Below are 22,679 nucleotides of genomic sequence, written 5' to 3' on the forward strand. Positions count from 1 at the left end.
CGTAAATATATCTCATGACAAACACGTCAACCATTGTCAAGCCACAGAAACTCCAAAAGGCCAAATTTGCTGACTCGTTTTTTGGTGAGAAAACCTCTCTGAGGTTTTCACACGATGTGTTAAGCCTGGTAGTGCTCAGGCAACGCGCGTCCTCTCGGCGGCTAGACCAACGGCGACGCGGGGGTCATGAGGCACAGTTTCAGTCTAAAAAGCGCCATGGCCTCTAGTGACGCTTGACTAGAACAAAGGAGCAGCCACAAATTCCAAGCGCAATTTTGGCGATGAAAAATGAGGACGCGTCATCATAGGAAAGGCTCTTGTCACTTGTGAAACGCCGACCTGATGGCTTGCTGAAATGAACCGCTCCCGGTCTTTTCTCCGTCAGAACAATGGAAAGTCCAGCATTCGAGTCACTTGAAACCAAAGTGCCTCTTGGAAAGTTCAATAAATGGGAGGGCAAAAGGTATTACTGGGAATTTACATTACTGTTCTAGTCAGTTGCTCCAAGATCCTCTAGACTCACACTGCATATGCTAAAGACAACGCAACATGAAGGCTTCCTCTTACTTCCACCTTAAACGCCTAGCCGTTCTTGACCATTACAGACCACTTCCCTCACAGAGAAACGACGATTTGTGCCAAGTCGAACACGGTCTGACACGATGCAAACAACACACATCAAGGTCACGGCAAAAGCACATCAGATTTTGGCCTACCGCCATCTTTTGTACGATAATAATCATGTATGTTGTATCGAGTCATAATCATCATGGCCAAAACACACCTACAGCGGCTAACAGTTGAGATAGAGGGCCTTTCTTCTTAATGTTTCCTGTCGTTTTGTCAAACACCCTTTATTCGTATGAGATGACACAGTTTACGTTTTGCGACCGACTTTTCAGACGTGGAAATTCAACATACAATGCTGCAATATGGAGCGCGCAAATGTCGCAACTCGTCCCTCCAGTATTGTGTCATTCTCATAATGATTACTGGAGACCTCATCCTCTCTTTTCAGCGCTTGCTGTAGGTTGTGCAAGTGTTGAGGCAGATGTATGGCTCAGTCCAGATGGACTGGACCTTCTCGTCGGTCATGACAGACGCTCACTCTCCTCGAGTCGCACACTACGATCACTTTATATCGACCCGCTATTACAGATCTTGAACACAATGAATCGGCCATGGCCACATGAAGCCTTCGATTCCACTGCACAGGCCTCTGGTGTCTTTGTAACGGAGCCGAATACAACGTTGATACTGTTCATCGACGTGAAAGACGATCCAGTAAAGACGTGGCCTTTGGTTCTTCAGCAACTAGGACCTTTGCGCGATTTGAGATACCTATCTCGGCACGACAAAACCATGGCCACAAATCGGACATTCTGGCCTGGACCCATAACTATAGTAGGCACAGGAAACATTATTAAACGGCGCGACATAAACATTGGCACGGACCTTGAAGAATGGCAGCAGCGCCATGATACTTTTCTCGACGCTCCTTTAGATCTGCTCACTGAAACAGGCTTCATCCAAAGCAACGGGTTCTACGGTCCCTACGAATTGGAAAATGAATTTTATACCGCCTCTGCCCCTCTCAGCAAGGCGATTGGTAGTGTTCGGACGGGCTTCAGCACCCAGCAGATGGAGACTCTGCGGAACCAGCTTCGAATCGCAAAGCATCGGAGCTTGAAGTCGAGATTATGGGGGTTGCCTGATTGGCCAAGAGGGCATAGGGACTACGTATGGAAAGTACTTGTGCAAGAGGGGATCAATCTACTGAATGCAAATGACATCGCCAGTGCAGCGAGTATGTATCGACAGCTGAGATACGTAAGGGAAGTTGTATGACAGGGTGTTACTCTATCGTGCATGCCTACTTCTGTACAGCATCGATGGTTGATAGTCTGATAAACCTTTACAAGATAAGTAAAATGATGAAGGCAGTCGCTATTGGAGACCAAGTCCTTTGATCTCACGGGTGTCTTCCTTGAAACGAGACGCTATGCTATGCACACTGCATCTTCCAGAAGGCCCAATTGTCGTATTCAGTACCAAGGGAATAAGGGTGTGAAGGTTAGCTGGTGGTACTTGACGCGTGGCAGATCATTTAGGGCCATACTGGAAACCGCATCCCGCAGAGTCAAGACCTACGGCGCAAAGCCACCGACACATTTAGCTCAGCATGCTTACGGAGCAGCCAATCCAATGCAAGATATATTTCAGCTGCCTGCAACTAGTCTGGCGGTTGGACCCGTGGGACGCGTAATGGTCTACTTGCCAGTCTTGGTGCGCCATGATCTGATCTCGTCACTTAGTTGATGCTAAGCTTTTTTGCCAAGACGGGTTCTATCCAGACGGTGTCGTGCAGTCTCACTAAGAGTTGGCTCCGTAGTGACCCCTCCATTAGCCCAAGGGACTGCATTAGTTCAAGTCTAACTATTCCCAACCCCAATAACACTTCTCCAATCAAATGCTTGGACTGACGTGCACAAAGTCTCTCAGTTGAATGACATTGCCACAGGGGTTGCGCACACCAGCAACTCCTCACTAGCCTAAACGTACAGTCCGCTCAACACCTGGAAAGTGGTCTCTAAAGTCTTTGCTCTGCACAGAGTCAGTCCATGGCCATTTCACGCTATCATCGTGGTGGCCGTATTCGTCAGTATTTATTCGACCATCCTCGAAGAACTCTCCTTCAAAGCGCAACAACCCGACTCGCTTAGAGATGCCACTGCTACACTGTACAATCATCCCGTAGTCGTAACTGATGACTATACATCGGAGTGTCATGGGATTAACGTTGGTGTCGGTGTCGAAGACAAGGTCGGAGCTAGTGGCTGCACCGCCATGTGTGAGATCCAAGGACCAGACCAGTCCTCTCTCAGAAGTCTCGATGTTCTTTTGAACAACAAAATGAGTCCACTTCCCTTCGAGGGAGTGGTCTTCCATGGTGACCCAGTGCTGGCCTTTGCGTCTGGCAGGAAACGAGTCGCTCTTTGCCCAGCTTGTCGTAGGCCTGTAGGGCGCGAGTTCAATGAAAGGGACATCGAAAACCTTGACCGTTATTCTCAAGATATAGGTCAATCCCAAACTCGCGTAGGATTGACCGGAAGTGAGCGACCGTGCAAGCGCGTCGTTTAGTTCCAAAAGTCCTCCTGCTGTTGTTTCCACAAATAGGGGCGCTGTAAAGCTCTTTTCCAGATGTTCGACATTCTCCAAGAAGTTCCATCTTACTCCGACCTTCCAGCCGGACCATGACCATGTCGGAAAACCATTCCTCCTGACAAAACCAGTCTTTAGAATGTGGATATCACTCCACGCTGGCTCCCATAGCATTGCCCAGAGGATAGCACCCACGACATCATTATGCTTCGATTTTGCAGCATAGTAAACATTTTTCTCATCCAGGTTGGAGAGTTGACAGCCAACCCATCGTAGTGGTAGACCCCAGTATTGTTCTACTGATGGTTCTAGTTGGGCATAGAAGCCAAAAACACCCCCCATTGCCCTCAACACGTCGGAGTCGTAGGTAAGTTCACGCTTGGAGTATGCCTCCAAGTTTGTCATGAACCTCCAACTCCTTGGTAAATATGTGCCTATGTCTGAGTCTTTGTATAAGATCCGCTCAAATATGGGGAAAACTGTACGTTCGCAAATTGCAAAGTCTTGTATCAATTCCTCGGCGCAAGTCATGCATCCACATTGGTAGAAGACCTGGTCATCAGCAAAGATGACGCACCTGCGTGAGAAGACTGCTTCTTGGTACGTCCACCCCCTTGTTGACCATTTTGAAGCGCCCACGTGACTTTTGAACGACATGGGCTTGTATCTCCATGTCGTTCCGTTGAGGGTGAAGTTATTTGGAATCGTACGAGAACGTTGCCCGACACCAGGTAAATCATACGATGAACTCTCCCCGGCAGCAGCTATTATGGTGATACTCGCTTGGTTATCTGAAAGTTCGTTAGCCCTCCGTTCAAATTTCATGTTTAGGGCGGTCTAGAGAACATACAAATAGTATTCATCTGACCCAACTGACAGCTCATGTCTTGAGCATTTGTCTGGTCGATACACAGTTGATCAACCCATATATATCGAAATCCGAGTTGGATTGTAACGTGCATGGCGTCTCTGATCACAGCTTTAGACAGGACGCCTTGATCGCCCCCTGGTAGCTTAGACGAAGAACCCCATACGTAGCTGAGTGCAACATGGTCAACAAACTCTGCCAGTTCCACCACAGCCGAGGTTTTGCAGTCCAGTAGTCTGAACCTTGGTATCCGCAGTGGATTTGCTGTAAGCATTTGGCATAATTTACCATGAGTGCGGTAACAATGGGCGATCCAGCTCCTGATGATGTTGAAATCAACCTGTCTCGGATCTATTTGCCGATACTGCCCAATTCTACCTGGCTTTTGAAGCAGGTTCTCATCAGTGATCTGTAGGATGTACTCCAGTTTGTTGTTGTGTTGTATAACAACGTGATCGATTCCATTCAAAATCGACCTGTTCAGCTGTACTATTACCGGATCCCCCGATCTGACAGCTTTATCCCTGCGGTGCAACTGTGAGGCGAGGAAACGACATGAAGGACATGCTGAAGTATCGGAGATATGTAGCGAGACGTCATTCCCGCCAGTTCCGTAAAAACTGCCCTCCGAACATATCTGGGTCGGATCGATGGATTGACATTGTGTACAAAGATCTTGACTTTGCCAGTAGGAGCCACCTGTTCGAGACAATAATCGTTCATTGGGGTCTTGAACTATCCATACATCATCAATACTACTCGAATCACTGAAATAACCAACGCTTGTAACAGCAGCAAGTCGGTGCAACTACCGAGGACATACTGACCTTTACTGTTGACTTGGCTCAACCTTGAACAGAAAAGCTCGACCTTCGCAGTCCCTCTGTTTCCATCCATACTCCGTGCTCTTGATATGTAATTCTCTTTAATTTGAATGGTGGAGGCAAACTTCCAAAGACCCACGTCCTGTGTGTTTGAAGCGCGAGGCGTTAGTTCAATATAGTTAGACCAAAAACAGTGCAACAGCAAAACTCTGTCAGGACTATAGTAAAAGGTTCGTCGTGTGAGCTTGGGTTGAAAATCTACTTTCCATGAGAGGAATTAACAAGACTTTAAGAACATCTGTGTGGTTGCACAGTTCTGGTCGTCCCTTTGTATTTCAGCATCCAGTATACCAATAGGACTCTGCCACGAGGGTGACTTGAGAAGTTACACAACTAGTAATTCTCCCGAACGCAGCATCAGCGCGGTATCTATTATTGGCTACTTCAAGTTACTTTATCAAGCACCTAGTCGTTTCACACAATTCGCAAGATAATGCCTTATATGGATTCTCAGCCAGTACCAATTCTAAACGATCTTGCTGTGTTTCTTTGCTCGTTTCAGCTAGAACCAAACCAGTATTGGAGTCATTCTCTTCCATTAGCACATAGGCACATCAAAGCATGTGCGATTTATCCAGGTCACATGGTTCCCCACGCGGAGTCGCTATTACACTTAGTGTTTGCCCAGAATCTGGCTTGTTAGACTTTAAGTAGAAATTAAATAAATAGCAATTTAAGAATAATTTAGAAATTAAAATAATAAGAGTATTTTAAGTAATGAGTTTTGAAACTTTAATTTATAATCTAAATATAGGAATAAACGTTAAGTTTTCTATAATAATAATCTCTTAGCCATGAGTCTTGACTATGAATAACACATTGGGCTTATATGCAGACTTGAGACTCTTTCTATGCTCAACTCGAGTAATCCCACCAAGCTAGAGTACTGATCTGTCGCTCTGACGTCGTTGCCAATACCAAAATGACATGATACATTGCGCTAATATGTTAAAACGTTTAGCTATCTATCAATCCATCGATTGCCTAAACGGTGAAGGTAGGGTCGGTTATAGAGCTTTGGCTGAATTATTCTACAGTCAAGCTCATTCTTTCAGCTCACAATGCCTTATTCGCGGTACCCCGTTTAGGAGAGATTATGACATTGACTAAATCACTTTCTGTTCACAGTGGTGAGATCATCATTCACCGGCAAACGTTTCCGAAAACTCAGTTTGTCTCAGGTCTTCCCAGTCCGCCATGGGTGACGTGAAAAGCTGTACGTTTCTTTTCAGATCATTGTCACTCTCCCCGAATTGACATGTCCCAGAATCAGAGACTCGCACTTGTCTCCGTATCAGGACTTTCTGATCGGCCAGTGAATATCGGTAGGCCGTAGCAGAACATCAGTGACAGAGCCAGTCTCGAGCAGAACCGGTCTCTGGTAGTAGGTATAAATATTCCAGATTTCCATTCTGTCCAAATCAAACCACGCCTGTCGAACAGATCAGTAAACGCAGCAATAAACACCATTGCTTTCCAGGCACAAACACGATCTAAAGTACCACAAAGCATATTTTCAAACATGCCCGACTCTCCTGAAACTATTATTTTTAGCCGAAAGCCTAGGACTCCTGGTAATCAAGAGAAGGTTCAGAAGCTCGTAAACGAGTTGCCGGGAAATGGTATCAAGGTTGAAATCGGCCATGATGAGATCACTTTCACCACATCACCTGGAAGTCACCATGACTGGACAGCAAAGCACTTCCAAGCCCGTATGGAAAAGGAAGGTTTGTGGGAGGACTGGAAGGAAGGTCGCCAAGATTCATAAATTAGACAAGAAAAGTCGACCGTTTGTCGAAGCTCAAGAAAATCACGCTGGGCAGTACTCTAAAACTTAAACCACCTATTCAATTCTCTACACACTGTTCCAGCAGATATCTAATTTGACTCTGCACACTATTATATGTGGCTGTTTATGTCGATGCACTGGTCATTGGTCCTGCCTCGGCGCTACAGCTATCTCGGTAGTTTATGATGTGGATAATCCTTTATTAAATATGATTCAATACTATCTTTTGTATTATTTCTTTATTCCCACTTGGCCCTGTTCTGCTCAACAAACTCCTTCCAAGTGACAGGCTTCTCATCCAGGAGATCCAGGCTCTCCTTGAGATCAGCATCGCCGTAGTATCCAGGGTCCTCCAAGAGCATCATGTTCTCAGTCAGTTCCTTTGCAATAGGAGCAGGGAGGAAAGACTCGAAGACATCGGCGGGAACTTGGTTGAAGGTGGCGGGCTTTCCAATGACTTGGCTGAATTCGGAGATGATTCTGTTGGGGGAGTAGTAGTCGGTGGCAGCGAAAATGCGCTTGTTGATGGTTCCGGGGAAGTTCTTGATGGCCGCCTTGACAAACTTGCCTAGGAAGAGTTAATAGTTATCCATGTTATTGTGGCTGATTTGCTTACCCATGTCGGCGTTGACGTCAAAGAGAGGGACCTTAGCCTTGTCACCATTAGCAGGGAGGGCCCAGCCATAGCTACCATCTTCATTCTTGCTGATCGAAGTGAAGAGGTTGGAAGCAAAGAAACCAGGAAGAACAAAGGTGGCGGGGACGTTGATCTGTCGGATGTACTCCTCGATCTCGGCCTTGCCCTCAAAATGCTTGATGTGAGTCAAGCGGCCGTTGCTGATTTTCTTGGTGTCAAGAAGAGACGAGAAAATGAGCTGCTTCACACCAGCAGTCTTGCACGCGTCGGCTACGGCCTTTCCCTGGGCGATCTCGCCGTTGCCGCTGTTTGTCTCCCAGTAGTTTGTGACGAGGAAGACAGTGTGAGCGTCCTTGACAGCGGGAGCGACTTGCTCAGCGGTGTTCATGTCGGCCTGGCAAGTCAGATTGAGTTTTGGTGGAGAATGCGATTTTAACTCACAGCGATGACTTCAACACCCTTTGAGGCGAGAGCTTGAGCGGCGGGCTTGGAGACATCGCGGGTGATGCCACGAATCTTGAACTCTTTGGAGAGAGCGGGGTCGTTGAGAATGGCGCGGACAACAGAGCCGCCCTGGTTGCCAGTGGCGCCGAAAACGGTAAGAATCTTGGACATTTTGAGTTCTTGAGTGTTTCTTTGGTGAGAGTTAAATGGTAGGTTAATTGGATGGATGGAATTGAGAGTAAGTTGATAATGAGACTGTTATTGAAGACGAGGAGTTGTCTTTATAGGTCCATGACACAACCGTGATGGTTGGTGTATCCAGCCACAAAGCTGCATGCATAATGACACAGACATTCTTAGCAATCGAAACCTTGTCCACTAAAACAGATGAATAAAGTGCCAGACGCAGCCTCGTACAGCAGCGGAGCTCTGCGCTACGCCGTGCCACTGAGTGGTATAATCATCAGGTAAGCCGTATACCAGAGTCGGCATGTCGGGGAACGCCAAGACATCGAGATGCAGCCCTAGCTGAGCAGGGAGGGTTTGTGAGATGGCGATTGGTGAGATTAATTGTTAGTGATGGGGAAATATGGGGATGCGCTATGACAAAGCCAGAGTCGTGCAGTAGTGAGGATGCACTAAGATTAGTAACGTCTCTCAAAAGCCCCGCGCGTTGAAAGGAGAGGGGCTCGGGAAACGATACGAATACCGGGCGGGAAATACAAACTTTGGATCTGTAATTCGGATATTTCAAGAATGCCAATGCCGACTTCTCCATTTCTTTGAAAGATCGACAATGATCACGCGCGGAGCTAATCGCGCCGTGGGCAACGCGCAAACCAATGCCAGTGACAAGATCACGTGGTGATAAGAGATCTCAGTCACGTGCGCTCATCTCATTCTGCGTCAGCTCTCACCAAAGCTTTCAGGCACGGCGAGGGCGCGTCAAGGCCATCTCTCTCACTCAAATCACGCGCGCAACACCTCCAACATGGCCGAATCTCAATCCGACCAGAGCGAAAATGAGACTCACGATGAGCGCCCTCACAACGAACAAGACGATTCCAGCGAAAATGAATCCGGCGCTGAATCCTCCGAATCCGACGATGATTCCGACGGCGGAGGCTTGCTTGATACCATGGCCGCTGACGGCAGCGAAGAAGAGTCCAGCGATGAAGATGACGACATTTATCAGCACAACGATCTCACGCAGGATTCGTATCTCGACTCGTTCCCCCAGTTTGGTCGGCTTCCTAGTGAGTTGCGCAACACCATCTGGGAGCTGTACTGTCCGGAACTCTGCGCTCGGCACCGTGTGCTTGACTTTCAGATCTCGTATGGAACAGCCCTGCATCCCGACGCAGCAAGTTCTTTTGTTTGGACCGTACGCGACGGTATTGCTCTCAGCGATCAGACAAAGAACCTCCGCGCGGTTTTTGCTGTTCACAAAGAGTCGCGCGCTCTGGCCGCCAACGCCTTTCCTGATTCTCTGAGCATCGATGCTGGGTCTGGAGACGCTACTGTTCGCTTTAACCGGAATTCAGACGTTGTTCTGATGAACGGCCTCAGTTGTCCGCCAGGAAGGATGGTGTTTCACTTACCAGGCTTTGCTAGTGAGGTCAAAAACTTTGCGCTGGGTGGGCCTAACATCCTTGATGATCTGAGCGGTCCCGATGTACCAGCGCTTTTGAGGCAGTTCACTCAGCTGGAGTGCTTCTACGTGAACGTCTCGAGTACGGATTGCCAGAAGTCGACTCTGGGGTGGTGCACGTCGGATCTCATCAACCGGTATCAAACGCAGACATACGAGAAACAGCCTGGGCTTGGAGAAGACTTGCAGTTCCTGTGGTGCTGGCCTGATTTACAGCGACATCCTGATTTTGCGAGATTCCAGATCGACAGGGATACATGGGACAACTTACCGGATCCTCTTGGGAGCGAATTGGAGCAACGAGGTCTCAAGGCATGGCCTATGGTCGCCTTTGAATACGAGCGCGGACTTCGACGATTTGAGTTGCTACAAACTCTTGGGCCAGACCTCGGCGACGACACTTCTGATGAAGATGAAGAGGACGATGATGACGACGGAAACAATGGGCCTGATCTCGATGAGTATGAGAGTGATGGCATTGACGACGATGAGATTGTCGAGACATACGATCCTTCTGACGAAGAGGGCATCTCATTAGCCAGTGGCTCCCCTCCTCCCGTCCACCAAGAAATCTCCGACGATGAGGATGACGATGGCGCTGGCGCAAACTTTTCCAGTCCTGAACCCGAGCCAGAAGCAGCGCCTGTACAGCGCGGACGCAAACGACGAGTAGTCTCCGATTCCGATGATGAAGATGAGGAGGACGTGGAACCCACAGCGAAGCGCGCAAGGACCGCCCGTGTAGTTGAATCGGACGACGAAGACGATGAACCAGAGGCGCAGCCAGAACAGACACGACAGCGCTCACGGGCGATCATATCAGATGATGAAGATGAGGACGAAGGCGGCGTGTCCAAAGAGCCTCACGCAAGCGAGTCCTCCAGCGAAGAAAGCGAAGAAGAAAGTGACGAGTCAGAAGACGAAGACGCGCCGCCCAAGAAACTCTCTCTCGCTGAGCGACTGCGTCTTCATCGACAGGAAAACCCTGTGGACGATGGTTCAGACGCAAGCAGGACTGCTGACGAGGAGAGCGAAGATGAAGATGAAGAGCGCAATCCCTTCACGATGGGCATGGCGGATGAGTCAGATGGAGAAGGCGAAGATGGCTACGATGAAGATGACTATTAATTCCGTAACATACTTACTCCGTATATCGTGTCTGAATAGATTTTAATGTAATAGAGAATACCCCAAGCAATGGATCAAACAGTCTTCCCAGCAGCGAGTAATTCCACAAACTGCTCTATCCTCTTCCTTCTCGTCTCCGGCCTCTTCGCCGTTTCCAACCTCCACAGAAAACTATATCTCTTCGTCCTATTCAACCCCGTCCAAAACTCCCCCGCTGCTTCATTCCCCTCCAGCGCATTTTGAAAATCCTCTGGAACCACTGCATTACTCGACGACGAATACGCCTTCCCCCAGCGTCCATCCTCCATCGCTGCATCAACCTCCGCCTGTCCAGCAGGCATCATGCGACCCGCGGCGATTAAATCCGCGACTTTGTTCACGTTGCGCTGGGACCAGAGACTTTTCTTGCGACGCGGCGTGAAGCGCTGGATGAAATGGGAAGCGTCGTGGGATTTGCGCTGGCCGTCGATCCAGCCGTAGCAGAGGGCTGTGTCGAGGGCTTGGTCGTATGTTATTGAAGGGGTTGGGGAAGTCTTCTTTGCGATTTTGAGCCAGAGACCGGTTGTGTTGGTGGCGTGGTTTAGGCAGAGGTAGGATTCGAATGCGGATGGGGTTGGGAAGAGTTTGGTTTCTAGAGGGGGTGAAGGGGAGGCTGTGGGTGCTGGGGATGAGGTTGGGAGACGTGTGAGTCTTTTGGCGGTTGATCTTGTTGTTCGTGACATTTTTGGTGTTTGTGAGAGCGTGAATGAGAATGAAAGTTTACGGCTGATGTCGAGATGAGGCTGGAGGTAAGCTGCGCAGAAGGATCACGCTAAGCCAGATTCAATTAATGGACGATTGGATGCTCAACAACTTCAATGCTCACTTATCTTTAGCCAGCGATGATTCTTATAAAGCCGATATATTACATGTATCAACTAATGCTGATATTTCGCCTCTTACTGCTCTAGTTACGGCTGAAAAGGTTGCAATTTGAAAATGTGTAGGGTAGCCTAAGACGCGTCAACGCCTCGGAGAGAACAGCGATGCCACCGCACGTGATGAGAAAAGCTACACAATGAGCCCTTCAGTGGTGGATACCCAGTAACAACGTCTTGATTACAATGTCGCAGCATCTCTTTAATCTCATACGAATTGTTTGAGAACGATGCCAGTGGTAAAGAGACCATGTCTTCAATGTAAAGGTGAGATCGTCGCGTCGGTGGCTGGATGCGGGGTGCTGACCGGGCTTCAGAAAAACATGTCAAATGTAGGCAAATTCACTGAATGAGCAGACAAAGGTAGCGAATGATGACTGATTAGTTGTAGGTGATGAAGGGCAGCCGAGGTGTCATCGCTGTATCATCAAGAACTTACCTTGTGCTCGACCTGCGAAGAAAACTGTCTTTCGGAATTCATCAACAGGACCTTTGACGAACCAGACTTGGGTAAACAGTGAGATCACAGACTGTAAGTCATTGTCCAAAGATATTATTACAGTGAATAACGGTGATTGATAATTCAACAGTCAATATCAACCCGCAAAGTCCATTAGAAGGAGGCGCAGGTACATCTTCAACAACCCCAGCAAATTTCAACGACCCTACGGAGACAAGAGAGCCAACTTACAACGAACCACCAAGAAACAACCCAGTATTCCCGGTGGCAAACACATCGCAATCAGCTGGAAACTCACCGAGCTACCCTTCCTCGCCATGGCAGCGTGCAACAGGTCGATCACCCACGGACCTGCCGAGCGCATACACCGTAACCCACGACCATTCATCTCCGTATGGTCCACCGCAAGATCATGTTCCTTCTCCCCGATCACACCAGCCGTACAGTTTAGGAGAAGTAACAAAATTTCCTCTTGAAGATCCGCAAGAAGCGTGTTTGCTGCGATACTTTGTTGAAGAGCTGTCACATTGGGTACCGACGATCCGGTTATAGCTGATGATAAATGCTAACGTGATCAGCTTGACCTGTGCGATGAGAGACGGCACTTTCAACTCGTTGTACCGCTCCGTGCTCGACACCATCCACCACTTCTCTACGCCATATTCGCCCTCTCAGCGCGCCATCTAAGCCGTCTTCCGAAATACAAAACACCACAGGGCATTCTCTACCAAGGCCAATTACTCCCCAAGCTCACACCCCACGACGCAGTAGAGTACACGTTGAAATGCATCCCCGCCCTACGAGACTTCCATCTCATCCAGGATGACGAAAAGCTCGAGAGCATCATCGCCACAGCTGGTAAGGCTCACCAAAGCACACTAGCAATAGCTCACGCTGAAAGGTTGCAGTTATTCTCCGGCAGTTGGAAGAGATCGACGACGAAGAAGACCAGGAGCAGGAGCGGAACCAAAGGCGGAACGCAAAACCTCAGGTTAATTTCCTAGCCATCATAGACGCTGTTCTTAGAAGTCCACCGTCGAGGACCCTCTTTGGCCGCCGATCACTTATCCAAGCGGCGTATTGGATGGCCGTTCGCCAGGAGCTGTACCACTCGTTTACAAAGCGTCATCCGCCAAAGATGACTCTAGATCCCGAGTATGGACACGGCGCGTCCAAGGCGAATAAGATTGTTCTTCATACGGCGCAGGTTGCGAAATGGCGATGGGCTGATGGGTTAGAGCAAGAATGGCGTATGTACTACCCTTGAATAAGCGGTGGTGCAACTAACGGGTTCAGTGCGACTTCAGAAGCAGGGCGAGGTCCTCGAGGAGGAAGCACGAAGGGAGTATCAGCCGTTCTATGTACGACCAGCTGACAGGTCGAATGGAGAAATATTCCCGATAATCTGGTACTCGTCCGCGCTGGAGGTGACAACGATGCAGCTCAGCATCATAGCGAAGATGGTGCTCATGGCAGAGAACCCCTTCCTCGGGTATGTCAAGTCAAGCCAATCTAATTTAACTATAGTACATTGATCCACTGACGTCGAACCAGGGGAAATTCATCGACACGTGCGCAGTGGAGAGAAATCGAGAATCAGGTACGGCAGATGATTCTGGACTTGTGCGGGATAAGTCTCTGCCATCCGGGATGTCCACCGGCTCTTGTGCACGCCGCGTTCGGGATGGAGCTGTACGGGGACTTTTTCACGGACCGGTATGAGAGGAGGGCGCTGAGGGGTGTAGTTGATAAGTTCCGAGATGCTCGGGCGTGGCCCGTCCAGAACCTGTCCAAAATGTTCGAATGAGCGCAATACGTATATACAATTGGACACATTCAAAGGCAGGATTACTATTCAGAAAAGGTACTGTATTTCTTGGCGGTGGCCTAATCTTGCATCAATGGAACCCTTCAGGCACGGAACTGTTTTTCCCGCGACGGCGTAAATTGACCACTGTATTTTTTATTATTACCGCTGCTGAACCCGCCAAGTCGCACCGATACGTTTCGGCACTCAGAGTGCAGATCCTTTCCGCTGGTGAAATGAATTGTTTGATGGGGCCCTTGACCAGCTGGTGCAAGGATTGAGGGTCGTAGTCGGCAGGATCGTGTCAGAAGTGACAACAGAGTGGAGATGTTGTGATCTTCGGAGGTTTTGTTCAAGACCCTTGTTTGTGTTTGTTTGTTCGTCTGACCAACAGTGATTGCGATAAAGCTGTCAGTTGATAGTGAGTTTTACTTTGTCGCGGCTGGAGAGCAAACATTGCAAGACACGGGGATTTTACTGGTGCGAGGTGCGGTACAGGCGCTGGAAACCCCCGTCGTTTTTTTCACGTTCAGTGCCGATCTCCCCCACAGCGCAATCTCCTGACAGCTCACAAGGTGTCAAAGCAGGACGGCATCTATCTACGGGATATCGAGAGCTAGCTGTGCCACTGAACCAGGACAATTGAAGTAAGTAAAGGCTGCAATACCACGCGATATTTCTCAAGACTTTTGCTCACAAAACACCAACTCTCGTTGCACAATCATCTCGTGCACTGCTTCGGAGTTGGCTGCGGTGGAGGCCATGCCCGAAGAACCGTCAAACGATGCAGCGTCGCTTATGACGACAAGATTGGGCCGATCATTTCTGTTTTGATGCCCAGCCTATTCTCGTCGGGCCCTGGTTCTGGGCCGTCATTTCAAGGGCCCGCGATTGCATCTTGCTCGGGTTATTGAGATCTACAACCGATCAGATTTGAGGCCTCGCTCACACTTGTCAGCAGCACAGGTCTGCCCTCTCACAATGCCTCTCGCGCTTTTCGTTGCTGGGCGCCAAGCGTGCGCCTCTTGCAATAATGTCACGTATTATGGAAACGGTCTTTGCGGTTGGACGGAAGTCACCGTGTCTCGCAATTGAGGCTGGCTGGACTAACCTCCACCAACGATGCAGCTGACCCAAACCAATTGATGCAATGTAATGTGATGGTGATGGCAGGATGCGACGTACGTGATGTGATGGGATGGCACTCAAGATCGACTTCAGCTCTTCGTTTATCGCGCTTGAGTGGGGGTGACGCCGGGGATGGATACTCCCTGGTGACAATGCAACACCATCACACAAGGAATCCTCTTTCGTTTCTTTTGTTGGAGCAAACAAACACGCGATGAAAAGTTACAGTGATTGCAGCTTGCGAGGAAAAAAAGAAAAGAAACTCAGCGCCGTCGCAACTCAAACGCAAAGCGCCAGGAACCAAACGGTAACCAAACCTAAATCACAGTGGATACAAACCCCAGCAAAGCATGCATGCGTCTCACTGTCTATGTGTCTCCCTACCTCCAGCACATGCTCATCACTGCAAGGGAAGTACCAGACGCAAGGGATGGCGACGATAGAAAACGGCGGTGCAACTGCTCCCCAACCGTTTCAATCCCCATTTACACGGCCCGACTCGCGACACAAGACATCAAAGTCCCCAGCCGTTGCGAGACGCGCGCGGCCGTTTGGACATACAGTACGAGCCTTGGGGGGGCACAAGCTTTTCGTGCTGCGTTTCACTAACAAACTTAACTGGAGGCTTTTCTCACTGTGGCGTACACTCGGTCAGCAATGGCGCCCCGACAAGATATCGCAGTCAATCGAGAAAAGAGAACGTGGACAGGTGATATCAGTGAAAAAAAGAAATGCTACGCTCGTGGCTGAACGGACGCTGAGCATTGCGATGCAAGGGCGTTTGGATCATCGTCGTGGCGTTGACGATGAATCAAATGTTGGTCACACAGGATGATCCTTGCCATGGTCGTCAATGTCTCAAATCGCCCTTACGCAAAGAAGCAAAAAATACCCCAGGATCAAATCACCACAGATCATGCCAAAACATCAGACAGACGTCGACCAGTCGATCTGTAATTTCATCTTGCGAACCGGTCTGTTCACGACCCCCATATCCAATATCCCTTAGTTTTCGCTGTCAGTCTGAGCGAAGTGGGCATCTTTTCTCTCGTGAATTATCCCGAACTGCGGGTTGGATCGCACAGGGGGGCAGCCCTACCCCCAGACGGGCCAAGATCACCGGAGGCCGGGAGCTTAGACGGCACTAACCTGGCTTTCCCGAGCCCAAGCTCAGGTCAGGTCTGGGTGTGCGCAAGGGAGACATGGCCCATTATCTGGGGGGCGTGTCCCTTGCTGCATCACTCTCTTCGATCTTTCTTCCCATTTTCACCACTCGCTTGCTCGCTTTCACTGCAAGAGATTTTTCAATCCCTGTTTAGCGTCTGGACGCTTGGGGAATCACACTCGATAAACGTATTACTATAATACGTCGTCATCTCCGCTCCGTGCGTTCATTTTGACTCTCTTGCTCTCTCGACCGTATTTGTGTTGCGGAGACCAGACCGACACATTCCTTTCCAAAACCACGTTCCTTACAACAATAAAAGATATTTCCCTATTTACTTCCCCAATTTAAACACCTCGAGACCATCGACACTACACCTTTTTCTTTGACACGCTGCTGCAATGGCCGAAACCGAAAAACCCGAGGCCAGGCTCGATGGCCTAGGCATCTTCTGGATCATCTGGACCTTCGTCTGGACGTTCATCGTCGCAGGCGGCATGGTTTTCCTCTGGAGACGTCGCGACATGCCCATGCTGAGAATCCGAGACCTCCCGCTTTCCTTCGCCGCCATCGTTCTTCTTCATATCTACTGGGGAGCTATTCAGACTGGATATGTCTACTTCCCGCTATTCACGCCGGAGGGCGAGTTCTGGATCATGAGCTTGTATTTCCCCTTTGGTATCGCCTTGTTCCACGCTTCCAACAGCCGTTTCCTACATGTCGCCAAGCAGCAGAAGGAACTGTTTGCTTCAGACGAAAAGTCGCCTTCCAAGAGTCGCGTTCGACGTGGTTCGTTGCTTGGACGCTTTCAGGCGCTTGATTACTCCAAGAAGATTCTTGTCACGGTTGGACTGGGAATGGTAGTTCAGGTATGGAACACATCACACATACATACCGCAATGCTAACGTATGCAGTTCATCCTCACCATCATCATGTGGTGCTTATCTAAGAAGTTCCATCCCTCATGGGGTGTTCCCGGTACAGAGGTCCATCCCGGCTCCGAGGAGTACCGAAAGTCTCAGGTCGGAAAGGGCTGGGAATGGTAAGCATACTCCCTCTCGAGCTCATCTCATCGCGACATGTACTGACTCTGTTGCAAGGTGGCCATCTGTATTCTGGCAATTCCTCTGGGCATGGATCGTCGCCCCTTACATCCTCTGGCAGGCCCGCGGTGTCAACGACACCCAGGGATGGAGGGTCCAAACCGTCGCATGCTGCATTGCTAAGTGAGTTATCCCTTGACCGGGGCCAGCACCATAGACTGACCGAGACACACAGCCTCCATGCCACTCCCATGTGGCTCATCGCCTTGTATGTGCCTGCCATGGCACCCGTCAATTACTACTGGATTCCTCCTCAATGGTAAGCCACCTACCTCAGCAATGTGTCCCCATTAAGAACATCCCCGCTCACTATCGCACAATAGGCTCGCCATCTCCATTATGGCCATCGAGATCTTCACTATCTTCTGGCCCTGCTGGGAAGTCCTCCAGCACCAGAACCTCCGCCAAGAGACCATCGACTCCATTGCTCAATGGCAGCTCAACAAAAGCGCTGCGACCAATGGTGCTCGATCTGTCGCTACTGGATCTACTACTGTTGCCGCCTCCGCTCTGACGTCCTGGTCCAAGGACGGTTCCGTCAAGAGCAGCGCTTCCGGTGAGAGTATCCTCACCATGGAAGCTCTCGAGTATGTTCTCCAGCGTAACCCCGAACCCCTTCAGCAATTCTCGGCCCTTCGTGACTTCTCTGGAGAGAACATTGCGTTTCTACGAGCTGTCGCTGAGTGGAAGTCTTCATTACCGCCTTCTGTGCGCGACCCGGAGAAGATCCAGGAGCCGTCGGTGCAAGAACTCGTCCGCGAGAGATTTAACAGCGCTCTTCGCATCTACACCGGCTTCATCAGCTCTCGCGACGCAGAATTCCAGATCAACCTGTCATCGCAACAACAAAAAGATTTGGAGGGTGTCTTTGAGACTTCTGCGCGTATTCTCTACGGCGACAAGAAGCAGGTTGACCCGGCGTTGCCATTCGAGGGATTCCAGATGGTGACAACACCCACCAAAGTCAAGTCCTCAGCTGCATCATCACACGGCTCCGAGACAGGCATAATGGCCGCCGACTCTGTCGCTGACACTGGATACATGAGCGACAAGGCTATGTACTGGGGTGACATCCCCGCGGGCTTCGATGCTAGTATTTTCGACGCCTCGGAGAAGCACATAAAGTACTTAGTGCTGACCAACACGTGGCCCAAGTTTGTCAAGGACCGACGATGCTCAATTGACTCCAATGATACCCTCGAGGCAGGAAACGGAATCTCCATGGCTAAATGAATTTGACTGGTAATTTAATCTGATTTACGGATTTATTTTTATGGGATGGGAGTTTGGTGATTTACAAGTGATTCCCTCTTTTATCTTCACCTTTTAACTGGGAAGGCTTCTTGGATATTGTATGTACTTATTAATGAAAAAAATGCGACTGCATCACCAGTCATTCTTCTCCTTGCTCAATCTCTCAAGCTCTATCGCGCTCAGTTGAGGTGAACGTGTTCATCTGCCGAGGCGTGGAATGAAGGAATGGCATTTACCGGCCCCTCCCGCCCGTGTCCGCGAAAAAAGCCACAGCGGGCTAACTAAGTTGCAGGGCATCTGGCCCTGATTCCAACCTGGATTAGTGAACGATCTAGCCTGCGGTCTCGTCCGTCGCAGCCTGCGTGGCGTCGATATTCTGCTTTGATCCCCTGTCTTCTGCAGGTCGAGTCACAATCATCGTAAGATGTTAATTACAAGCCGTCTCAAATCTCGCGCATCTGCTTGTCGAAGTCTGAGCACAGAAAAGTTAATTCAAGCCCGTGAGCAAGGGCCTGCATAAGCGTCAGGGGTTTCCCCGTCAGCTTGGACATGGACCTTTAGCGTGATGAAGATCTTCACGGAGACCAATTATCCACTTAAAACATCCACTGATCCGAAGTCTTGGATGATCGCTTGTGAAGTTGTTTTGTCAAAAGGAGTCGGTCGCAAGGATTAGAGATTGACGTCTTACTTTTTGCTGGCACAATCGAGATCTTGATGTGAGATCCTTTGTGATAACCGATCAAAGGCAATCGGGTGTCACCGGTGTCTGTTAAATGGTGGAAATTATGGGCGCTATCTTAGTGGCCGATAATTAACGTGGAGGGCGTTATAAGACACATTCATCGCTCGAAGTCTAGACTCGAGGGTGAATTATCATGTCATTAATACGAGACTGCCGCGTATAGAGCAGTGGTGGAATCAGTCTTGTACGTTAATGGCTACTGTTTACTGATTTGGTATCTTATGGAGAGATGTAGCTATTGATCTAGGTTCATACAGTAGGATAAGGTGAAGCGAGATGAAAGCCTGCTCAGCTGAAGGGCCGATAGCGGCATTGCATCTCTATTATACCAATGTCAATTCTATATCTCTATTCTCGTATTTTGCAAACCTAATTCCCTCGCCACGCATGATCCCGTCCATATAGCACTCCCCTACCAAGCAATAGCTACCATCCCCCTTCTCCCTAACCACGAACGGTACTTGAGACCCATACAGAACCACTACCAGGTCTCCTCTTCTTGCCCTCATGGGCACATAGCCAACCAACCCCATGTCTGTTCGTGCAAACCGTCGCGACCGCGCTATTGCTGCAAAGTATCCAAGCGCTTTGATTGCAAATACCTCCTCGCTTTTGGTGTATTCCTCCGGTAACTGGTCTTCCGCAAGGGTCAGGCGAAGAAAGGACGTCGTGATCTCTTTGATGAACATGGAAGACTTGCTCCCAACTGAGACATCGCCGAAGAGAACTCGTAAAAATGGCTCCCAGCCTGGAGAGATAGACCTATCAGGTGATGGTCTACCATCGGTCACGTTGGTATCAAAGATACGATCTCCAGGGCTAGGTCCAAGGCCTCGTGCTAGCCCTTTCGTGGCTTCTAGCCAAATGTCTCTTGCCTCTTCGATCATACCTCTGTTCACTTGGAGCTGGTCATAGACCGAGAGATGCTGGTCACTTCTTTGGCGTTTACTGAGTCTGGTGGATCTGTCTGTGAACGACCTTTTGCCAACAGTGTGGATCGTGTCGACTATGCTCCCCTTGATATGCAGATTGGTACTATTGTTTGATTCTCGCACCCCCATTGGCATTCCTGCACTGGCATCAACGTAGGAACCACTGAAGGGGGACCCGGTTAATCCCGTGATAGAATCAAGTCTGTTGAAGTCTGGAACCCACGATGGAGATGTGCGTTGTCGACTGCTCTTTTGTGAGCTCGTTCCAAGGACACGCAAGCTTTTGTTATGGCGTATCTCCCAGAGTACAAAATTTCGGTAAGCGTCGAATTCCGAGATTTCGTAATTTGGTTCTAAGAGCTTGCTACTTGTATCCTCTGCCGTAACGCCGAGCATACCGAAGATCTTGTCATGAGGATGCGTGCACTTGTATCTGCGGCTCATCAAGATAAGGTCAAGAAGCTTAGAATCTTCCTGTCCCTCCATTGGACGCCCAGTTAAGAGAGGGCGGTACCACCGCTGACCAAGTATGTAAATCTTGGGATGTCGATTGTCTCGAGCCGATCGCATCAAGTCTACACTGGAGATTGTCTCGTAGATCAAATGGTACCCAGGCACTCTCTTTACTGAGGATTGATAGTACCTGATTGCGTCCACAATTCGGAGAACTTTCGCCCAGGCGATGGACTGATCTCCACAAATGACCTTTGCATGCTTCGGTATGACAGCCTCTTGGATGACCCATGTCCGTTGAAACCATGGACGGCGTAGCAAATTGATGATCGGGTTCCAACTAAAGTCTTGATCGTTGATAGGCTTCATTTTGATCCACTTCTCAACAAAAAAGCTGGCCATGCCAATGTTTGAACTGAGTAAGAATTGCCGAACGTAGAGAGGCATCAACTTCCAGTCGAGCCAACGCATTGATTCAATCGCACCATTCACTGAAGCATCTGATCTTCCCAGATAGATGAGAACTTCTTGGGCCTGGGAGTAGATCTCATGCATAAGTCTGATCTGTTTAGACTTTTCGTCGTTATCGGCCTGATTGATACAGAGGGCGTCAATCCATAGAACACGCCTTTGCGCTGGAAGTCGCAAGTCCAACAGGGCGTCATGAAGGTTAGCCATTACACCAAGAACGTGTCCAGAACATTTGAGCTCGTGTTTCGTAGTATCGTCTCCCCAGGCGTATGACAGAGCCTCGAATCTGGTCCTCCAGGACAGTTCAGCGTTCACCAGCTCGCATTCTAATACGTCCTCGCGTGCACCCGGCTCCAAGATAAGGAGCCGTATCTCTTTATCGCCAGTAATCGGTTGATACAGCTCATTTTCCACTCTTTCAGTCGGCCGTGCTAGCTTTGCTGGTATTGCTCGGAAGATGGTCGATTGGGTAAGGTTTGTGAAAACACCATTGTCTCTGAGAGGCTCGTATGCATACGAGATGCAAACCTGGCCCCAAGCCAAAACGCCAATAGATATCCATACTGTCCTCCCAACCGTCGATACTGGGCGACGCGTGTTATTCTGATTTCGGTCAGTCCGGGTTGAATGCCAATGACGGAATGGACGATGATGCGGCTGGTGCAGTAATCGAGGCTGGGCTCGGGAAATGCGTCCGACCCCTCTCAAAGACCGGCTTCTATGCAGAAACATGGCTTTCCCGTCTACCGTTACGTGAACATGCTCTCCAGACGGTCCAGAGTCTATATGTAGTATTATCAATCGAAAGCTCAGTCACTGATGAAGTGAGGAGAACAACTTCTATTGAGCCCAAGGAAGGCTCAGCACGTCGAGAGGCCGATGTGATTGGACGATCAGAAACGGGCTGTTTTTCAGCTGAGACGGTGACTTCTGCCTGTGTTTGCGCCTTGTTACAGAATACACCTAGACTAGATGGTAACGCACAGCCACATTTCGTGGTTGCACCAAGCAATATGACGTATAGAGCAGGACCTAGCCTGTTTTTATGTCTTGGTCTTCTCAGTTTCCCAATCTATTTTCTCAAAATGCCATCTATAACCATTTGCTAATTCTGCTGGTAGTACCCCGCACTGCCTAGCAAGATGCCTCGCTAGGCTGAGGAGGAAAGAAAACTCGGGAACTTGATTTAAAATCATAAAGAGAAAATGGATTTAATACAATAACCTAATTTAGCAAGCCAGCGTTTTCTTGTTGTCTATTTCAGAAAAATAAAAAGCGTTCGACGCCACCACGTGGTGAGATAATATCCAGTCCCCTGAAGCTCCAAGCCTCCTCAGCAGTCGACAAGTGAGTCGTCAATAGCATTGGGGATTCGGGCCTTCATTTGAAGGACACATCCACCTTCGTGGAGTTCATAATACCAAGACCAGTCGCTGACCTCTCGCAGTTTCAATAAGTTCGCTTCCGCATTTGAAGTGTCATCCTTCTTGTGCAAGAAAACATGGATCCATCGTTTTGTGTCGCTCATTTTTGTGTTTGGAGAAGAGTTTAATAGTAAGGCTGCTGTTTTGTATTGGTTTTTGGGGAAGTTTACTGAGAGGGAAATAATGAATTTATACTTATGTGCCCTTTGTGATTCAATCGTTCAGTGGGATTGGGACGGTGATTTGAACCAAATCA

At 49.2% G+C, this 22,679-nt stretch overlaps 7 protein-coding genes across 7 annotated transcripts; 3 read left to right on the top strand and 4 right to left on the bottom strand.

Moving 5' to 3' along the window:
• Positions 1 to 2,547: 2,547 nt before the first annotated feature.
• Positions 2,548 to 4,124, bottom strand: FMAN_12164 (uncharacterized protein; the record flags this gene model as incomplete). The annotated part of the gene is made up of 2 exons (XM_041834670.1): positions 2,548 to 3,953; positions 4,013 to 4,124. 2 exons carry the CDS (start codon positions 4,122 to 4,124, stop codon positions 2,548 to 2,550), a joined length of 1,518 nt encoding a protein of 505 aa, XP_041684910.1.
• Positions 4,125 to 6,942: 2,818 nt separating this feature from the next.
• FMAN_12165 (uncharacterized protein) lies at positions 6,943 to 7,955 on the bottom strand (the record flags this gene model as incomplete). Its single annotated transcript, XM_041834671.1, has 3 exons — positions 6,943 to 7,271; positions 7,320 to 7,734; positions 7,782 to 7,955. The coding sequence occupies 3 exons, from the start codon at positions 7,953 to 7,955 to the stop codon at positions 6,943 to 6,945; spliced, it is 918 nt and encodes a 305-aa protein (XP_041684911.1).
• Positions 7,956 to 8,775: 820 nt separating this feature from the next.
• FMAN_12166 (uncharacterized protein) lies at positions 8,776 to 10,563 on the top strand (the record flags this gene model as incomplete). Its single annotated transcript, XM_041834672.1, has 1 exon — positions 8,776 to 10,563. The coding sequence occupies one exon, from the start codon at positions 8,776 to 8,778 to the stop codon at positions 10,561 to 10,563; it is 1,788 nt and encodes a 595-aa protein (XP_041684912.1).
• Positions 10,564 to 10,637: 74 nt separating this feature from the next.
• On the bottom strand, positions 10,638 to 11,285 carry FMAN_12167 (uncharacterized protein; the record flags this gene model as incomplete). Its single annotated transcript, XM_041834673.1, has 1 exon — positions 10,638 to 11,285. The coding sequence occupies one exon, from the start codon at positions 11,283 to 11,285 to the stop codon at positions 10,638 to 10,640; it is 648 nt and encodes a 215-aa protein (XP_041684913.1).
• A 425-nt stretch (positions 11,286 to 11,710) lies between these two features.
• On the top strand, positions 11,711 to 13,747 carry FMAN_12168 (uncharacterized protein; the record flags this gene model as incomplete). Its single annotated transcript, XM_041834674.1, has 8 exons — positions 11,711 to 11,747; positions 11,798 to 11,812; positions 11,872 to 12,012; positions 12,071 to 12,471; positions 12,519 to 12,798; positions 12,849 to 13,190; positions 13,237 to 13,432; positions 13,495 to 13,747. 8 exons carry the CDS (start codon positions 11,711 to 11,713, stop codon positions 13,745 to 13,747), a joined length of 1,665 nt encoding a protein of 554 aa, XP_041684914.1.
• A 2,694-nt stretch (positions 13,748 to 16,441) lies between these two features.
• Positions 16,442 to 18,377, top strand: FMAN_12169 (uncharacterized protein; the record flags this gene model as incomplete). The annotated part of the gene is made up of 5 exons (XM_041834676.1): positions 16,442 to 16,909; positions 16,956 to 17,083; positions 17,142 to 17,267; positions 17,320 to 17,403; positions 17,468 to 18,377. 5 exons carry the CDS (start codon positions 16,442 to 16,444, stop codon positions 18,375 to 18,377), a joined length of 1,716 nt encoding a protein of 571 aa, XP_041684915.1.
• A 1,089-nt stretch (positions 18,378 to 19,466) lies between these two features.
• Positions 19,467 to 21,731, bottom strand: FMAN_12170 (uncharacterized protein; the record flags this gene model as incomplete). Its single annotated transcript, XM_041834677.1, has 1 exon — positions 19,467 to 21,731. One exon carries the CDS (start codon positions 21,729 to 21,731, stop codon positions 19,467 to 19,469), a length of 2,265 nt encoding a protein of 754 aa, XP_041684916.1.
• Positions 21,732 to 22,679: the final 948 nt, after the last annotated feature.

The sequence above is a fragment of the Fusarium mangiferae genome, assembly GCF_900044065.1.
Source record: "Fusarium mangiferae strain MRC7560 genome assembly, contig: FMAN_scaffold009, whole genome shotgun sequence".
Taxonomy (NCBI): domain Eukaryota; kingdom Fungi; phylum Ascomycota; class Sordariomycetes; order Hypocreales; family Nectriaceae; genus Fusarium; species Fusarium mangiferae.